The sequence below is a fragment of the Barbus barbus genome (genome assembly GCF_936440315.1).
Source record: "Barbus barbus genome assembly, chromosome: 10".
NCBI classification, from domain to species: domain Eukaryota; kingdom Metazoa; phylum Chordata; class Actinopteri; order Cypriniformes; family Cyprinidae; genus Barbus; species Barbus barbus.
Genome location: NC_136738.1, coordinates 29,756,170 through 29,777,600, shown reverse-complemented (window position 1 = coordinate 29,777,600; position 21,431 = coordinate 29,756,170). Strand labels below are relative to the sequence as shown.

At 33.7% G+C, this 21,431-nt stretch overlaps 1 protein-coding gene across 7 annotated transcripts in view; it reads right to left on the bottom strand.

Annotated features, from left to right (window-relative positions):
* stk39 (serine threonine kinase 39) overlaps positions 1 to 21,431 on the bottom strand; it is a 66,659-nt gene that overhangs the window by 1,448 nt on the left and 43,780 nt on the right. For 5 of the 7 annotated variants that reach the window (XM_079426713.1, XM_079426712.1, XM_079426714.1 and 2 more), the window contains 3 exons: positions 8,744 to 8,796; positions 6,249 to 6,317; positions 5,120 to 5,184 (listed from right to left, as the gene is read on the bottom strand). In XM_079426713.1, coding sequence (XP_079282839.1) covers positions 5,120 to 5,184; positions 6,249 to 6,317; positions 8,744 to 8,796 — 187 coding nt within the window. Of the gene's footprint in view, positions 1 to 5,119; positions 5,185 to 6,248; positions 6,318 to 8,743; positions 8,797 to 18,313; positions 19,758 to 21,431 lie in introns of those variants that run through there. The other 2 variants (XM_079426718.1, XM_079426719.1) reach the window with 2 other exon arrangements.

The window sequence follows — 21,431 nt, the reverse complement described above, 5'->3', positions numbered from 1 at the left end:
CTGCTGAAGCATTATTTAAAGGAATGTTCTTGGTTAAACATGCATAATGGTGGCATAATGTAGATACTGCAGACAATAATTTGACACTTACCAAAAATTAAAGCAAGAAAAAATTAAAAATAAAAATAAAATAAAATGTGGCATAATTTAAATTACAACAGGCAATTGTACATATTGGGATGAGACTACCTCATCCCACCTCTCTGTTGTCTGTTTTCAGTAACTATACAAAGGTACTGATAATAAAATAGCTCTAGTTATATAAAAAAAAAGATCTTGTATGAGCTTTACATTTTGATGCTTAATAGAGTACAGTTTTGTTATCCTGCCTGGTAACTTTCGCACAATATAATGAAGGATACCATAAAAAGACTTTACATGGTGCAAATTCATCAGCAACACATGCCCAGATGTTCACCCACTTAGAAATGTTTCCCCTCACAAAAGCATGTTTTAGGTAACTTTACAGCTCATATAATAAATGGGTTTTTATTGAATAATTCATTCAACTGCTTTAACAACAATAACAGCTATGCGTGTGTGCTTTCAAACCCTCCAGAATGTGGGTCCACATTCACTTACATTTCATAACAAATGAATGAATGAATGAATGGTGCTTGGTAACCAACATTATGTCACTAGATTTTAACTTGCATTGAATCTGGATAATTACTAAATATTTGTGCATAAAAAACTTTTGTAAATTGTATTGATGTGTATTTAATACTTAGTGCAGTTATGTCTATAATCTGTCCCCCCCCCCCACCAAATTAAAAACAGAAAGTGAATTAATAATAATAATTACTATTACAACTCAAGAAACTATGGATTTAACTCTGTACCTGTTTAATAATAATTAATTAACAATCCAACTCAAGGTACTTGGTATAATGCCACAAATTCTTTCAATAGTGTTTAACTTGCACTGAACCTGATCATTCCTCTATTCCCTATACTTCACATTTTGACTTCATTTCCAAAAACGAATATCTAAGAGACTTCAAAAAGGGAGGTTAAGGAATGAAAGGCAGAAGAAAACATGAAAAAGCAATGAAATGATGGTCTGTCTTTGACAAGTGTCTAATGACAGAGAGCAGATCATCTTATCGCAGGTAACACCAGTGTCTGGAGGAAATCGGTTGCTTGTCCGTTTTCCCTGGAGGAGACACAGAAACTATCAGCCGCTCAGGGTCAGACGACTGATCTTAGACAGAGGTGTGTGTGTGTGATGCAGGGACTTGTGTGTGTATTTATGTGTTGGTCAGCGTCTGCTCTCTCTGAAAAACACTGCAGTGAAATATGGGCTTGAATTAACGCTCCTGCTAAATAAGAGGGGCTGTGACCCATAGAAAGGTCTGAACATAAAACTCCTGGCTGACGTAACTCACATTTCTCCTGGGTGAAGCATTGTGAATTACTCACAGAGGAAGGAAGGACTACTTCTATCACTCTGTGTATGTGTGTGCATGTGTTTGAGCACTTACACATGCAGAAAACACATTGATGGACACATATTGTAGAGACTGGTAAAATAAAAGTGTAAAAGTGTGTGTTTGTATGTATGTGTGTGTGTTTATATATATATATATATATTTTTTATTTATTTATTATTATTATTATTATATTTTTTTTCTATTATTGTATTAATTTTGTTATTTAAATTTCTCTCTTTTTCTATACACACACTCAAAAATAAAAAATATACCTTGTAAATTTCAAATAAAAAATATCAAAATAATAAAATATTTTTTTTTCAATTAAATATTTTTTATTGTATTAAAATTAATTATATTTAATATTTAAATAATCTATATATACAGTCTGTACATATACACAGTTTAAATCATATTTAAAACAAAAATAAAGTTAAAAATAAATTAAATGTAAAAGTCTAGATAGATAAATACAATTAAAATGAAACCATGTTTTTCATTTAAAACATATTTTAAAAATAAAAATATAATCAATTTAAAAAATATTTCATTTATTTTTATTTTATTTCAAATATTTTTCCCTTTTTTAGTGCAGTAACTTCTTATCTAAAAGCAATAAATCATCCGCTGTACTCTGTGCCTAACAATGCCTTTCAGCTGTGATTATATTGAAAATGCAGTATTAGCACAGCCTCTTGCACCTAACAGTTGAAGTGAGCGATTAGCATACTCATGTTGTAAGAAAACAACAACTTTGGTGCAACTAAAATTACTAATTTAGATATCAAACTAAAAATGTGTGGCTTTTTCACAAACTATACTGCTTTGTTTAGAGGAAACATGGCCGACTTTTATTTGCATGACACATCATTACTTTCACAAGCCCTTGCAATGCACCATCACCATTGAAATCCATTTATTTCCAGCATTCAACATCAGCTCTAATGCATATAAACTGCTACGCTCAAGCTACAGAGCCTGCACGTGTGCACACAGCAACCACAAACATAAGTCTTCTTCACGGTTCAATATTCAAGCAGCCTAATTGTCTGAGTTGCACACAGTGTAGTCAGGAGTGACATTAGTAAATGAGATCGGAGGACCGGGCTGCCTGAGAAAATCCCCACACACGCCGCGCTGCCGACTACGTTACTGTTACACATGCACATTTCTCAGTTGTTTTCTAATCATGATGTGAAGTTCTCTCCAGGGACGCTCAAGCTGAAATTAAACAATAAAACTCCACACTTCCTAATGCGCTTTCCGAAACACTCCAGGTGCGAGTGAGAAATGCATTCTGGGAGTTCTGTGGAGGGTCGGAGGGTGAAGTAAAGGGTAAGAGCTGGCAGATGCTGTAGAAACAGCTCTCTGCAAAAGGCCGCAGCAGAATGAGCCGACTGCTGATGCACAGATGTTGTTTACCGCCAACTCGTGGCACCATCGAATGCAGGGATTAAACACATCCACCGGGACCTGCCCTTAACGCTTAGTGTATTCTATGAATAGTTCATCTAAGAATGAAAATGTCGTCATTATTAACTCACCATCATGTTGTTTCAAACAAATATACACAGCTCTTTAAAGGGGTCATCAGATGCCCATTTTCCACAAGTTGATATGATTCTTTAGGGTCTTAATGAAAAGTCTACAACATACTTTGGTTAAAATTTCTCAAAGGTAGAGTAAAAAACACCTTTTTTTACCCTGTCAAAATCAGCTCGGATTTTATCAAGCCATTCTAGTCCATGTTGCTTTAAATGCTAATGAGCTCTTCTGACCCCGCCCCTCTCTTCTGTGCAGTGATGAGCAGTACTGTTTACTTTAGCCGAGAAACTTGCTAACTAGCACGTTATTAGGGAAGGCACTTTGCAAAGATTCATAACAAAAGCTTATACTCACTTCTTCTGTAGATGAAGCTGGATCACGAATGATTCGCGTGAACATTTATGTAGATCGGGGTCACATTTGCTTAAAAGCGAAAGTAATGTTAATCCTCTGTGTCTTCAGCGGCTCAGATGTCGGGAGTAAATGACTACTGCAATATTCATTACTACACCCAACAACAAAACACCTCAGTTGCTTAATCGGAGACATCTTGTCTTCCCCTGCACCGGGTGTCAACACAATGGCAGCTCTCAGCTCACTCAGGGCGGGGCTAAGGTAAGACGGTCTTGTCAATCAACTATCGTGGGAGCGGCCTGTGCAGAACTACAGGAATCTCAGGACAGCCTGATTTGAGAAAGGGGATTTAAAAAAAAAACACTGGGTGGATTTTTATCATTATAGGATGGATGTGTACATTTATGTTCAAACAACTTGTAAAGTGAATTTTGCATCCGATGTCCCCTTTAAAATAGAATGACAGCTAGATCTTGTTTACATAGATTTCGATTTAAACATGAAACTTTAAGATGCAACATAAACAATATCATGGTAAATAAAAACAAAAAACTTTCATTATTTGCTTTTCTGTTTTTGTTTTAATATATAATTAAGTGAACTGTTATTTGTATCCTGTGCTGTAGATCCAATGATTATTATATAAATATAAAATTATATAAAATATATATATTTTTTTTGCAGTCATAAACACTGCAACAAAGCAGTTAACTGAAACCAAAGACATTCTCCATCTATATGAATTTAACGGGAACGCTCGGTGACATTTTAATTCGGGTATTCATGTATCTGCCAGAATATCCCAGTTCTGTCATTTTTTAAAACGCATTAAAAGGCATCATTAAACACTCTAATAATATTCTCTCAGATTTGCCGTGTGTTCAGAGTAATCAATAAGGAATTATGAAAAGAAAATTCATTATGCTGTCAAAGACGTGATTTCAGCAAATAATAAATGAATGGCTGTGTGGGACCCGAGCTCTGCATATTCAATGCACAATGAGTAAAATAAACAGCATCATAAAAAAAAAACAAGCTGCTTTTTGTTTCTGAAAAATTGAAGGACTTTCCGTGTCTATTTCAGTTTTTCATAACTGGATTAAAAAAAATAGCCTCAATTACACTGGACAAGTTTACTACAAACTACAAGTTTATTATAGGGAACTATGACTAAAACCATTAAAAAACATTTGCACTACTTGAAATAAATGTTACTGATATTAAATAAAATATTTTGGCAAGTTGCCAAAGCAAAATTTCTAATTTTCATTTAGGTGATGTATTTAAACAACTAAAACTGAAATATAAAAAATAATAATAAAATAATTTAAAAATAAAAAGAAGAATAGTAAAATCTATTTTTTTCATAACTGTGTTTTAAAAAAGCCTCAGCTATATTGAATAAGTATTAATTAAGAATAAGTAATATTTCCTTGAAAAAACAATAAATGTTAAATTAAATATATATATTTTTTAATTTATAAATATTTATTTTGAGAAAAAACTGCATAACATATATATGTTATGCAGTTTTTATATATATATACACATATATACATACATATAAAATCTAGTTGTCCATAATTGGATTTTAAAAAAATTATACAGATTGCACCCACAGAGATCAATTTCTAGCCAATTAAAATACGATGAGCATAACTAGAAAATGCATCGGTATATTTTACAATTAATTTCCATTACTTTTCCAGGCCATGACATTCCCAGGTTTTCTTGATTCATGGGAATCCTGCAAGATTCTCTGTGACATTTAGCATCTGAATACTCACCAACTTAAAGGTCAATACTTTATAGGTAATTGGGTCTTCTACAATCTTCTGAAGGTTAGCAGCCACTGGGAAAACACATGTAGAAAAAGATACTGACATTAGAACTGAGCGATACAGCTAAACAAACGATATCTGGATGTGCAGTATATCTCAGTATTCATGTATTTGCTCTGAAATGGCTTGAAGCAGGGGTCTTGAAGTCAAATTGCCCTGAGAGCTACTAGCCCAATTGTGTGTAGCCGTGAATTTTAACTACATGCATTAATTGGTGCAGTTATATCGTTACTGATGCATGGCCAGATCTTTTCAGAGCAGAGCGACTCATCTGTATACCTAGCATATTGCTCTCAATGTTTAGTGAACTAATGACCCCTGGAATTGTTTCCTTTTGCAATTTTCTCCTTGCAGATGAAGCTGGTATGAGCTCCATTAAAAAACCAGAAGCATCACAAGCTACTGTAATGGTCAGAAGTCATAAAAATATAGAAATATTTATATATATTTGTATTACAAATTTTTTTCATATTAAAACTTTAATATAAGAAAATATTTATTAAAACAAATTTAAAAATACCTATTCTATTATGTCGACCTTCAATACAATGTAAGACACTTTAGACAAGTGTCTCAAACTGTACCTTCTGAGCACAATGCAAAAAACTGATGCTCTTTCTTGGTATTTTTGTCGTTTTTCAATACAAATATCTAAAGATCCTTTAATCAAAACACATTTTTTGAGAAGCAAAATTACACAAGAGGTCTGGTTTTTGAGAAGCAAAATGACATAAGAGGTCTGGTTTTCAAAGAATTTGCTCAAATTGTAGTGAGTTTATGAACAAAAACAAGTATGTGCGAATGATCTCAGAAAAATCAATTTAACTCGAAGGAAAAACAAGGTTTTAGTTTTTTGCATGTCAAGTAAGGCATCTTGATTTAAAAATGTGATATGCAATGTGATTCTTGCCATAACTATGAATTTAAGACTTTCTGCTCTGATTCAAGACCTTTTAAGATCTTAATTTGTGGAACAGCGAATTAAGACTTCTTAATATCTTTTTAAGGCTTGAAGAAACCCTGTATTAGAGATGAACGAGGAAGGGCATTGGAGTTTAATGCAGCTGCAACTTACCCACAACCACATCATGACCATTGACCAGACCAGCAGAGAAGAGCTCCTGAGAAACTCCATCAGCAGTGTCTGAGGAGAAGAAACACAGACACACACAGCATGAGATCCCAGCAAGAAACCCGTCAGAACACAAAGTTAAAAGCATGTTCTGCCAAACCCTCGCACACAAACATCAACAAACAAGACGCAATGGCCTGGACTGCACTGAACACGTCAGATCTCGAGCTGGGTGCTGCGACGCCATGTAGCAAGCAATGATAGAAAGAAAGCAGAGTTTAGTTGTTTATGGTTTACAACTTCTGCCACTTTGAAATATAATCGACTGATGCACAGTCAAACTTCAAATGAGTCTCATCCAATCAGAATTTAGAGTTGGAACAAAGTTTGATGATTAGCGTTTTAACTTTTAAAGTAAATGTTACATGTTAAATGTTGACTTAGTTATTTGTTATAAATGACGGATGGATGGATAGACTGTTAGACTGATAGACAGACAGACAGACTGACAGATGGATAGATAAATATAGACAGAGATAGATAGATAGATAGATAGATAGATAGATAGATAGATAGATAGATAGATAGATAGATAGATAGATAGATAGATAGATAGATAGATAGATAGATAGATAGATAGATAGATAGATAGATAGATAGATAGATAGATAGATAGATAGATAGACGGACAGAGAGACAGACAGACAGAGAGACATATAGACGGACAGAAAGACAGATAGACGGACAGAGAGACAGATAGACGGACAGAGAGACAGATAGACGGACAGAGAGACAGACAGACAGACAGACAGAGAGACATATAGACGGATAGAAAGACAGATAGACGGACAGAGAGACAGATAGACGGACAGAGAGACAGATAGACGGACAGAGAGACAGACAGACAGACAGAGAGACATATAGACGGACAGAAAGACAGATAGACGGACAGAGAGACAGATAGACGGACAGAGAGACAGATAGACGGACAGAGAGACAGACAGACAGACAGAGAGACATATAGACGGATAGAAAGACATATAGACGGATAGAAAGACAGATAGACGGACAGAGAGACAGATAGACGGACAGAGAGACAGATAGACGGACAGAGAGACAGATAGACGGACAGAGAGACAGACAGACAGACAGAGAGACATATAGACGGACAGAAAGACAGATAGATGGACAGAGAGACAGACAGACAGACAGAGAGACATATAGACGGACAGAAAGACAGATAGACGGACAGAGAGACAGATAGACAGACAGAGAGACAGATAGATCTTTTTTTTAAATACAAACAATCTTTTCATTGAAATTTCAGCAAAAAATGAGAGCATGAGTACACAAACAGTGAATAAATTGAGATTTTGGTGAGATCTTCTCACAGGCAGAGCTCATCATGAGTCAGAGCAGGAACTGAAGGAACACTGCGAGATCTTTCACGCTGAGAGTCTCTTAAGGTTTCTCTATTGCTAATGCTGCCTTCAAGTCACTCCGGAAAGATCATTTTTATAAGATGCAATGAACACCAGCACAATGTCATAATTACCAGTAGGAAACTGGATTTTCTTTGAGCTCCGGCTTACCGAGCTGGAGGCGTTTTGGCACGGCGGAATTAAATTGGTATTAATCATAGTCAGTTTTCAGCGTGCACAGTGACCGCACATTTACATCATGAGAGAGTCTTATAGGCTTTATCTATGTTAAAAGCAGGAATAAAGACCTGATCGTTGTCTTGATCGAACTTAAACTGGAGCTTGATATGATATGTAATGAAAATGACATTTTCATTTTTGGAGAATGCAAACAAGTTGACTTGCATTAAATTTATTTGAAAAAACAAAACAAAACTGATTGTTTCTTAATTCATTTTCAATCTGGTGCCACGGCAAGGATGTGCTTCCCTTAGCTTTGTTCCCTAAAATACTCAATGTAATGGTGATGACCACAGTATTTGGGACAGCATTTTTTTTCTTTTTGGCTAAATTGCTCATTTGTACTCATAAATACCAAATGAACTGAAATAATTTTAACTACTTTCACATAATTTTTTAAGAATGTTGAAAGATTAAATTTACATTAAAATCAGGGAAATACCCTAAAAAACCTTCAAAAAGAGAATGACTGATTAAAAACAAACAAATAAAAATACATTAACAAATATGTATGACTATACATAAAAAAAATATATTTTTAAACATTATATTTGATTAAATACACATTTAATATATATACCGGTACATATATTAACTAATAATCTTTTTAAATGTCTTTTATAAAAAAAATAAATATAAAAAAATCTTTGTAAGCTATAGCGCAAAAAAAAGCTTAAAAATTCAGTCAGCAAGTGAAAAAGAAATTGTGTCCATTTTATTCTGACCAAATTCACATTGTGATAATGTTTCCTGGCCTCGTAAGTGGGAATTTCTCCTGAGGATTTGAAGGCAGCATAACACTAAGACTGCGGCTGATGTATGATGAGGTGCACTGACCTTTCCCTGGAGTGAATTCAAACCGTATGTCATTCAACTCCTTCCTTAAGTTCCTGAGGGATAGAGAGAGAGAGAGAGAGAAAAAAAGGAGATATCTGTGGTGAGAAATGGGCGTCCACCTGTCCATCTGTCTGTAAGAAAGCCAAGTGAGATCACGGCCCATCTGTGCCGTTTCACTGAGCGTGTTTGCAGAGCCTGAAGTACACACACAAACACACACACACACACACACACACACACTCACACACACGAGCCTCATCTCAGTCCTGTCCTCAGAGCTCTCCAGATAATCATTTCGGAAGAAAACTTCTCCCAGCCAGTAAGCAAGCAATCAGTGCCAATATGGGCATGTTTTGTAAACCAGCGAGCTTCTTCTGTAACAGGGGTTTGGAGGAGAGATTGCTTTAAATGAGTGTTCAGGTGGGCTTTTAGGAGGAATGCTGTGTTCATTTGAGTTGGTTTAATGAAGGAAGGCTTCACTGTACTGTAAGGTGATCTGCGGTTAAATAGCATTTCATATCACTAATGGATCTCTCATCATTTACGTTTTTTTTTTTCTTTCGCTGTTTTATTAATGTGGTCACTATGTTCCTGAATGGCAAACAGTTGTACTGCTATGGAGGACTAGGAGTGAAATTAAGAAATATTAATAATATTTATAATATATATTAATAGACATTTAAAACTGTACATTTAATTAGTTTTAAAATGTAGCTAAAAAAAAAAAAACTACAATGACATTTAAAACTGCATATTTAACTCATGTTGTAAAATATAAATAAAATAAATTAATTTTTTTATTTAAAAAGAAAGTGACATTTAAAAATCTCTATTCAATTCTCATTTTAATATGTAGTAAAATAAATGAATTATTTTACATTAAAAAAAAATCAACATTTAAAGGGGTCATCGGATGCAAAATTCACTTTACATAAATGTGTGTTGGAAGTGTGTGTACACATCCATCCTATAATGATAAAAATCCACCCAGTGTTTTTTTTCTAAATCCCTATTTTAAAATCGAGAGAGCTGAGAGCTGTCCGCCATTGCATCGACTCCAGTGCAGGAGAAGACAAGAACGTCTCTGATTAAGTGACTGAGGTGTTTAGTTGTTGGATCTAATCATGAATATAGCAGTCGTCAGTTACTCCCGACATCTGAGCCGCTGAAGACACAGAGGATTAACGTTACTTTCGCTTTGAAGTGAATGCGCCGATCCCCGATCTACATAAATGTGTCTATGTTCGCTCGAATCATTCGTGATCCAGCTTTATCTACAGAAGAAGTGAGTATAAGGGTTTTTATGAATCTTTGCAAATTGCCTTTCCTGATAATGTGGTAGTTAGCAAGTTTCACGGCAGAGGTTTAGTATGCTCCATAGAACATATACCTAGATGCCTCATTATCGACTGATTCTATGGGTGGCGATATGTAAGCCATCCGCCATTTTTGGAACGGTCTGCGAATCTTTGAGCGCATTGACTGTGTGCGTCTACAACAGCAAGTTACACGCTTGTATATCTTTGAATATTCATTGATTATTATGGTGAATGCGAGATGGCTGGCAATCTGGAGCAGTCGAATAGGGAATCTACACATATCTATGGTCTGCTCGTCACTCCACGGAAGAGAGGGGCGGAGTCAGCAGAGCTCACCAGCATTTAAAGAAACATGGACTAGATTAGCGTGCTGAAAACAGAGCTGATTTTCACAGGGTAAAGAAGGTGTTTTTATACTACCATTGAGAAATTTTAACCACAGTATGTTACAGACCTTTCATTAAACCCTAAAGAATCATATCAGCTTGTGGAAAATGGACATCCGATGACCCCTTTAAAATGGTTTAGCTCATGTTTTAAAATACAGTTAAATAAAATAATACATTCATTTTTTAATTTAAAAATAAATTTAAATTTTTTTACAATGTACTTAACACAAAGTAATAAATTTTGTTTACATTTAAAAGTAGTTCAATAAAATGAATTCATTAAAAATAAATTAACATTTAAAACGGTCTAATCAAATTGTTTTAAAATATAGTTAAAACAAATATATTTTTTTAAATATGAAAATAAAATAAGACTTAAAACTCTCTATTTAATTCATGTTTTAAATGTAGTTAAAGAAAACAATAAATTAGTAAATTACTAAACACTTTACTACACACACTACACACAATACCATTGAACAGTTTACTCAAACGGGCTTTTCAACACAAAGTTAAACTGACTTTAACTTACGACCCAATAAATGTCAAAATGTAAATATATACAAAATATAACCCAAAAAATGATACTCGTTATCACTGACATCATTACTACTAAAGATGTGATGCCAAATGTAAATCTGAAAACATAATTATCTCCCAGAACAGGTTGGGGGACTTCCTAACAGTGTGGTATAATGGCCTGATGGTCCCTGGTGTTTTCTGGAGCGAATCTTCATCATCCTCAGGCTCTGGCGTTCTCAGTAAACACACCTGGAGCGCGTCTACGCTCTGCTTCTTCTCACTGATGTTTATGATAAAGCGCCCCTGTGTGTTTGGTGAGATCTGAGCCAGACCTTCACTTTGTTCTCTCCGACATCAAACAGTCTGTTCTGCTTCAGCAACAAGACCTGACAACCTCATAAAAGTTACATTTGCAGAGGAAAGGCAAAGGACACAAATAATATGCACAGGCTGCAGTCATTTAAGCAGGAGAGAAGACTGAAGTCACCAGAGCTCGCCATGCTTCGCCGGGGGACTGTGACAAACAGCTGACAGGAAGCAGGTGGACACTCTGGGTGAAAAGTGTCATGTCAAGAACGTGTCCAGGTCACATTTTAAAGCCAATTTCAGCACCGTTTTTAAGTTGTTCTAAAAGTATGGAGCTTAATCTTGCTGCCTTCTAAGAAACCTTCTTTTGGGTTTCACGTTTATCCTTCGCAAAGAAGACAATCCTATAACAGACTGTGACGAACTCAGTGAAAAAATCCACCCACAAAAGAAATTAGTGTAGGATTTACTTGGAAGCAATCTTCACTCAGAAAGTGTTCACTAATATATTTCACAATAATTAGAATTAAACGGTAATTAAACGTGAAGTTTTGTAGTAGAAAGAAAATATTATATATATTCTTATGTATATGTATGTATATATATACACACACACATATATATATATATATATACACACACATATACATATATGTGTGTGTGTGTGTGTGTGTGTGTGTGTGTGTATATATATATATATATATATATGTTACATTTATATAATAATTATATTTATATATAATATAAATGATATGAATTTAAATATAAACATAAATATTTTTAAATATTTATACTGTATATGTGTTTATTTATATATACATAATAAATATACACAGTACACACAGATATATTATGTAAATAAAAACTTTTATTTTGAATGTGATTAATTGTGATTAATCGTTTGACAGCACTAATATATATATATATATATATATATATATATATATATATATATATATATATATATATATATAAAATGTAACTTTTATGAATTTAAGCCCATAAGTTACATTTATATATTTATATGAACAGATTTTAATGGTTTGTTCATATAAATATATATCTATGGTATAAATATGTATCAATTTATTTATCCATTTATTTATTTAATCTAATATATTATATAATATTTTAAGATATATGCATATTTAATAATAAAAATCTAAAAAAAATCTAAAAAATATTAAAATAAAAATATACCTTCATTATTATTTTATTTATTTATTACTATTATAATTATTAATTTTTTCTTAGTAAAACAGGGTGATTTGGAAGGTGATTCGATTTTATAAAAAGATTTTAATATACAACCAAATAAGCAGTGTCAAAATAGTACTTAACTATATACAAAATATAAACAAAAACAACTGTTTTTTTTTTTAGTATTATACATATATAATATTTGTCAAACAATGTAACAGAATGAAATATTTAATCTATTGCTATACTATTATATTACTTGTTAATTTTGTATTAGTTTTTTTTTTTAAATATATTTTCAGTTTGTTCATTTATAATTTTGTTATTGTGATTTTCTGTCATTTTTATTAGTCACCATACTTGGCTGAATGTCACTTCACTTCACTTCACTTAATATTTATTATTATCATCATCATATAATATTTTGTTGAGCAGTATATTTAAATTGATGTTTTAGCTAGTAATAATAAAACGTCCCTCAATGTCTATAGTGGTTACAACCCAGATGTATCCCACTATAATGCGCTGTGACATGGTGTAAAACTTGACATAACCAGTCTGATCCTGACGCTCAACCGAAGACCTGATACTGCACTTACTGTACGCATACAAACGGTTTGATTTTACGAAAGGTCAAGACTGGATATTAGCGAGCGGTGTGTGCGGGTTCCTTCAGGGGCTGTTCCAGAGCTCCAGCTGCGCTATTGAGCCCAGTGGACTTATTTAGCAGAGTGACACTTGCATTAGCCTCATTTTCTCTAGTACTATATTATAATGACAGCAATCATCACTGGTGCTGCTCTCCACCCCTCCGTCTCTCTCCCGCTCTCAAGTAGGTCACTTAACTGATCGTCAGAGGAATAGGATCTTACTCTAGGCGAATATACCAACACCAAATTTAAGAGGTTTATATAGCCAATCCCACATTATGATGCATGGTGGGTTGTCAATGGCACGGTGGACCTTGAAGACTAAAAAGGATTTTAAAAAGCTAAACCATCATGCTGGCAGCGATAAATCCGTTATGGAGCTAATAAAAAGTAGTCTGTAGGGGTGTGAAGTAATCTTGGCGGGCAGATGGAATAAAACCTGATTTTTGCAGTGATTTTAATGTTTTCTGTTTTTTGTGTATCATCCTCCTATGCTTTGTTACACTTTTGTCATTTCATTTCATTTTAAGATTGATATTATCATATTGATATCATTCTACTGCTTTCTACCCACTAGCATCGAAAAATAAATAGTATCTGCGTGTGTGTACATATATATACACACACACAAACAAACACAATCTATAGGTATTTTAAGGTTCATAAAACTGAAATCAGTATCTTTATCAAATCAAATCAGTATAATTGAGGATATGTGGATTAAACATGCGCTTACATAAGGTAATTATTTATTGATTTAGAACACAATTCAGAACAAAAGACAATGCTCAAAAGTCATAAGTCATAATAAGTCAAAATAAAATCAAATAAATATTAAACAAATTTACAATGGGTTTACCAATACCATTACTTCAAACATTTTTGAAAGGATAAAATATCAAGACATTATTTAATAGTTAACTTCTGCAATCAGACTCATCCAATCAGAATAAAAAAAAAATTATATATATATATAAGAAATATAGAAATAAGATCAAAGTAATAGAAATAGCAAAAGGTAAATAATATAATAAAAAAATTAAAAATTCTAAAATAATCTAATCTAATACAATAGTTAACTCATTAACTAAAAATTAACAACCAATGAGCAATTCATTTGTTACACTTTATATTAATCTCTGTTAACATTAGTTAATAAAAATACAACGGTTCATACAGTAAGTTAGTTCATGATAGCTCAGGTCCATTAAGTAATGTTAACAAACTTTTGATTTTAAACATATATGAGTAAATGTTGAAATTAAGATTAAGTGAAGATTAATATGCTTTAGAATTATTGGTTGCGCTTTATTTTACAGTATGTGCACATAAATGTACTTACAGTCTACCCACCTAAGAAAGTACTGGTAATATTATGTAACTACATGGGGCAGGGTTAGGTTCAGGGGTAGGTTCAAGGTTAGTACCTAGTTATTGTACTATAATAAGTACATAGTGTGTTCATGAGTAACAGGACTGTAAAATAAAGTGCTTCCGAATTATTTTTCATTGTTTGTTCATGGTAAATACATAGTTCAGTCATAAAACTCTAGATGGCGCGGGCTAACGGGTTGTTAATGTAACTGATGATATTCAGCGAGTTAAACGACTTGGCACAAGCTGATTGGTTCATGCTGCATATGCAGCCAATGAGCTTACTGCCTTGCATTTATATGGCTGGCTAGCATTCACTTGAGATTACTGCAGCGCGCTTTCATTGTTTCTCTGAAACCCTCCACCTTACCCAGCTCCACCTGTATAGATCTGCAACGGGTTATTTATTTTATATGCTATTTGTGCAGCAGCAGTATGTATTAAATACTCGCGGCAACATATTGCCATATGCATTGGCAGTAATAAGTTTCTCTACTTGCTTGCAGCAGCAGCAATAACCAACAGAAGCAGCAATTCAGCAGCAGATCTATTCCATCAAACACATTAACATCGTCATATCCATCACATGCTTAAAATCTTCTGAGAGCTGTCATGATTGAACTAGTTGTTAACTAATGTTGTACAATTTTTTAATAAATATTAAATGGTAATAAATATTTTTTATAATAAATATAATATAATATAAAATAAGTTCTAAGTATAATGTGAAGCTGTTTTTATATGATATGATTATTCATTTTATCTGTTGGTTAGTGTCCAATTTGAGACCAAATTTAAAAAAAGAAAACAAGTTACAAAGAGATTTCCTTTATGTTTTTAGAAAAGGTAAAAGAAATATCCTGAAAATCAATTCCAGGGGACAAACATAGACTCTTAATGCTGCTCTTCAGTGCTGTCTGCAGCATCTTTAAGTGTCAAATGCAGGTTGTTGTCCTTCTGCCTCAGCGGCTGGATATTTTGATGCAGTTATTGCCAGCGGCTGTGACCTGACACAGCACAGACATCTTAGAGCCAATTTTCTCACTGTCGTTATGTTTTGACAGTTTTCGGAGGTCAAGCTCTCAAACTTACAAGCGTGCACACATACGCTCTCAAAAACACTGTGGTAGCCTACGCGAACTGTGACCGGCCAGCATTTGGGCCGCTGTGTTTCAGTCATCCTGTAAGGCCTGCCGTTCTTATCCAGCCAATCAATCCTGAGAGAGCTGCAAGGCATGGAAAGCCCTCATACTTGACACTTGTCTCCTGCTGGCTCGAGGTGATATTTTCACCCTGTGGCCAGAGGAAATCAGCACCCCGCTGCTGTTTTCTCACTTTCCTGCTCATGAGAGCCTCTGGTTCTCATCTAACTGATCTGATATCCCTCATTTCCCTCAGGAGACGTCAGCTCCACAACCACTTGACTGCAAAAGACCTTAACAACCAAACAAACAGGGTGAGCTTCAAGAAAACTGGCAAGAACATGCCCGGGGTTCATTTCAGCCATAAAAAACCCCAGAAAAATAAGGAATTTGATTTTGATTAAACAAAACATTTATGCATTTATGATATTATGCATTGTGGCCTTATTTTCATGACAACTAAGCACATCTTAACACAATTATCATTACCATCATCAATGCAAAAAATAAGACAAAACTACAAAATAGTATTTAAACATTATAGCATGTTTTGCCTTTTATTTATGCTTAATTATTACAATTTTATTTAAAATTCTAATTATATATGAAAAAATGTCATATCGATATTTTGTGTGTGTTTGTGTGTGCGTGTCACCAAAAAAAAAACACAGAAGTAATAATATAAAAAATAGCTTGGTAATAATCCACTTGAAACCTTTATATCTAATGCATTAATTATGCCTAATAATGCATTTGTATTATCTCAAGAGTAATTGTAACCACAGTTATAATAATACTTATCTTTTCATTATTACTTATTTAGAAAATATAAGGCATTAAAACATGCCACACAACTACTTTCAGTTGTAACAAGGATTCTGAAAACATTATAATGCATTTTATCTTTGGTTACAGTTATTTATGAGAAGATGTACATTTTAAATCTTTTATAATGCATAATACATAAAGGCTTCTGGTAACGTACATCTTCACCACAATAATCATCATCAATGCAAAAAACAAAACGTACTTACACCTAACAGCAAGTTTTGCATTTTACTTACAGTTATTTAAATTGTATTTAAAAATGAAAAATTATTTACAAAAAAATGTGTAATTGTCATGGAAATAATAATATAATGTAAAACATTGATGTAACAATAATGTGGTAACACTTCACTAATCCTTCGTATATAATGTATAAAAAGGATAACGTATATGAAAGTATTTTTAATGCATTAATCTGCATTGTTACCGATTTAGCAAGTATTACTAAAACAAACTATTTTCAGTTGCCAACTTTAAAATGCATTTTAACTTCAGTTAGTTATTTATGAAAAAATATAATGCATTAAAATGTACATTTATGAATCTTTTTATAATGCATTATACATAAAGAATTCTTGATGTATAATGCGTGCTGTCTTTAAGGTGCCAAAATTCACCCAATGAACCAACCAGCAGTCAGCCATGATGTCCAATGATAGTGGAATCAGAGTGGTGAAGCGAGTAGTAGCTGGACATGACTCAAGTCTTGTGACTGCACAACATCTTAAAAATTATAATTCAAAAACACACTTAATTTTTCAGTTGCAAAACATTTCAATGAGGAAAAAATTACTGAGTGCACTTTTAAGAACAATTAGTTTACAATTAACTTAAGAACCATTTACGTTTTTTCCCCTCTGTGCACTTTATTTTCCTCTAAAGAGCTGCTAACTAATGAGAGCAGGACTTTAATTGAGGGAGGTAATTTAATTCAAAGTCCAGCTCTAATGAGGTTTCACTCTATTCTGTTTTGTCTGGTCTGAAAAATGGGATAGTAGCCTCACAAATCAAAAGGTTTCAAGCTGAGTTTGCTAAAGATGAGCCTAAATTACAAAGACAGATCACTTTAAAACAGACACGTCCAAGCGTGCAGTAAAACAGAGTGTGCAATATGCAAATCACACCAAATTGTAAAAATTTTCCTGATAAATTGTGTATAAAGTGTGCTTTGGATCAAAACTGATGCATCCCAATCTCTACAGCATCAATCTGCATTTTTGATTCCTGTAGTTTTTAACCTTTATTTAGGAGCGTTTACTAAGATAAGCATAATGGGAGGTGCCCTAGTACTTTTTAAGTTATCAGACTCATATTTTTTTACCTGCCAGATGATATTAAAAAAACAAATCCCATAGACTTCTTAACATTTATGTACAATAACATAAATTAAATACTTAAATACTCTTGGAACTGTTTAAGTTCTGCACCACTAGCGTCACCAAATGAAAATAATGACTGTTTTCAAACAGGTTTCCAGAACACCTTTTAACATTTTCTCATTGTTTATTCGCTGACATCTGATCACTTTTGATTATTCTTTCCTTGCCCATACATATGCTGTATAAATAATGTTTTGGGGGGGGTGTACTTTTATTCAGCAAGGATGTGGTATATTGATCAAAAGTGACAATACGGTCATTTATAATGTTACAAATTATTTGTATTTCAATGCTATACTTTTGAACTTTATATTCATCAAAGAATCTAATTCATTACAAGAGGTTCCGATTAATTAATCTAATTAATCACAAATTATTCACATCAAAATTAGCTGCAAAAGATCATTTAAAGTCATTATTGTGTTAAATGAGAAAAGCATCAAACATGCATTACAAAACGTAGCTTTAGAAAGAAACATTTTATTTGATTCAACACATAATTTATTACAGATTTATTATAAATAAAATTTTAGGCTACAATGGCCATGATTTTATTTCATTTTTCAGAAGCTGCATATATATTTGCATAGATGCATAGCTGCATAGATATATTTAAAGACTGGTTATTACAGCTCAGTGGCATGAAAGCATTTACACTGAAATTACAATTGCAAAAATAATGCCATGAGATTAATGGGTTTTAAATGCACATTAAAGTGTTTTGGGATTCTTATTAATATGGAAATATGAAATTCTGATAATTTTTTTTATGAAATTATAATCTGAAATTAAATTAAAACTGCCAGTAGGTGGCAATACATGTCTTGATTAAAGATTGGGTCAATGAGTCATTCACTCATTCAATTCATTCAAATTACTAATTTATTATAGGAATGAAGTAGATGACTGGCTTTATAAATTGGTCATTGAATCACTGGTTCACCCGATTCGCTCAAAGGATTCATTCAGAAATGAATCACCGATGTGTGTTGCTCAGAGACACACAGAAGTTCTGCTGTAGCTTTATAGGTAATATTCACCTTGGCAAAATTGTAGAAAAACAGACAATACTGTCTCTAAAACTATAACACAATATTATTTTTTGAACTTGTATCAATAGGCCTATCATATTTGCACTTGGCTATTCGGGACAGAAACAACACTCCTGTGATATTGCACTCGCTGCTCGTGTGATATTGCTTAACTATATCATATGACATAAATATGAGGCAAAACTCATACAGGGGATATAGGAGAATTTTAGGGGCATATAACTGCAGTCTATAGGCTACATCACACAGTGCGTTGTTCATCACCACTCAAAAGTATTACATTATTTTAACACATTATTTGTTTCCATTTCCATAAGTAATGAGTTTAATTAAAATGTTAAATCGACAGCCCTAATATAAACAAATGCTATATGCTATTTACGATGAAGCCCTGATGCGAGTCATGAAAGCACTTTAAGAGTGCTGGACCAGACTGCCTGTCAGAAAAACTAAATCTAACCCGCTGAATTCGCAACTGTGAAACGCAGCTAAATGTAAATCACCCTCCATAAAGAGGCCTGAGCGCAGGGCATCAAATCGAACGCATTCTTTACACACTAGTGGCGCATAAAGAGCTTTGGGTAAGACTCCTGCGAAGTTGTGGGGCCGGGACAAATCCGTATCATATTCCGGCACAAAGGCTGTCAGAGATGATCGGCCAAACGCCTCATTGTTGGGTAATGGGAGCTGACAGGACTGAGCTAAAACCATTGAGCGTGATCTGAGCGACAGTACAAATGCCTTCACAGCCAGCAGGCCAGATAACAACACCACTAGTTGATTACATGTGTGTGAAGACTACACATATGAGGTTCAGCGTTCCTCTAGTGCCATTATCTAAGATCCACTACAGCTTACGATGGATGGATGGATGGATGGATGGATGGATGGATGGATGGATGGATGGATGGATGGATGGATGGATGGATGGATGGATGGATGGATGGATGGATGGATGGATGGATGGATGGATGGATGGATGGATGGATGGATGGATGGATGGATGGATGGATGGATGGATGGATGGATGGATGAAAATAGAACAAAAGAATGCACAACAGAACAAAAGAATGATAGACAGATAGATCTGATCTGCAAACCCTAAACAACCTCTAATGTTGATGCAATATCCAATTTTTTTTTCAACATCAAGACACTTATGATCATTAAATCCGGTCTTGTGTTCTCTCAGAGTAAAACTACAAGTCTGGACTGAGAATCAAAGCAGCAGGAACAGAGAGTAATGCTGGACTTAAGCATTAATTTACATGTCAAGGTTAGAATAATTACACCTCCCTTGAGCTCCCGCTCCACTTGGCCTGTTTCTAGAGAGCAAGGGCTTTGTGCACTGGATAGGGGGTCTAGGGAACATATGGAAGGCTGTGTGTGTGTGTTGTGTGCTCTATAATGAAGTGTTGGGAGGAGCCAGCAGACGCTGTTATCACATCAACCCAGACCCTATTACACACACGGGAGCGAGACCAGCTTCTGTGCCGAGAAACTTTCTCAGACAAACTCTACCGCATTATCTCAAATGAGAATGCAGAGAGAAAGAGTCTTTGGGGCTCATTTATATGAATAATATATGAACATGAATGCAAAAGCAAATTAAAAACACAATATTTTCCATTCTAATATCTATTTTAAAAGGTGTGCTACTATAATAAAGCAAAAAGCCATGAGAGGCTGTTGACTGCAGTTAACCATGGTTAAAAAATGGAACTGTCTTAAAGAAACAGTTCATACAAAAATGAAAATTCTGTGATCATTTACTCACCCAAAAATTTAACAAATTTTCGAAGATTTTGCTATTCAAATGGTTAGGATTGGTAAGAAGTCTCTTATTCTCACTAAGGCTGCATTTATTTGATTAAAAATACAATAAAAACAGAAATATTGTGAAATATTATTACAATTTCAAATAACAGTTTTTTTATTTGAATATATTTTCAAATGTAATTTATTCCTGTGATCAAAGCTGAATTTTCAGCATAATTTCTCCAGTCTTCAGTGTCACACGATCCTTCAGAAATTATACTAATATGCTGATTTACTGCTTAAGAAACATTTCTTATTATTATCAATGTTGAAAACAAATGATTGTTCCGGATTCTTTGATGAATAAAAAAATGTTCAAAAGAAAAGCAATTATTTGAAACTGAAATATTCTGTAACAATGTAAAAGTCTTTTCGGTCCTTTTAGATCAATTTAAAATATCTTTGCCAAATAAAAGTATTAAAAAAGTAGAAAAAAATGTTTATATATAAACATATCGAACATATAAAATCTATATTTATATTCATCGGATCATTCTCAAATTTTAAAACAAATAATATTGTCATTAAACCTCATTGATTTCATTAATGAAATGAATGCAGATGTGTTTATGGTTGCCAAGCAACAGCTTTAATACAGAATGTGCATCACAGGTAAAAGCCGCTCATCCAATCAGATTTTAGAGATTTTTTTATGAGTATTCAACACTGAAGAGAAATGAAGAGGAGCTAAATTCAGAGCAATATCTAG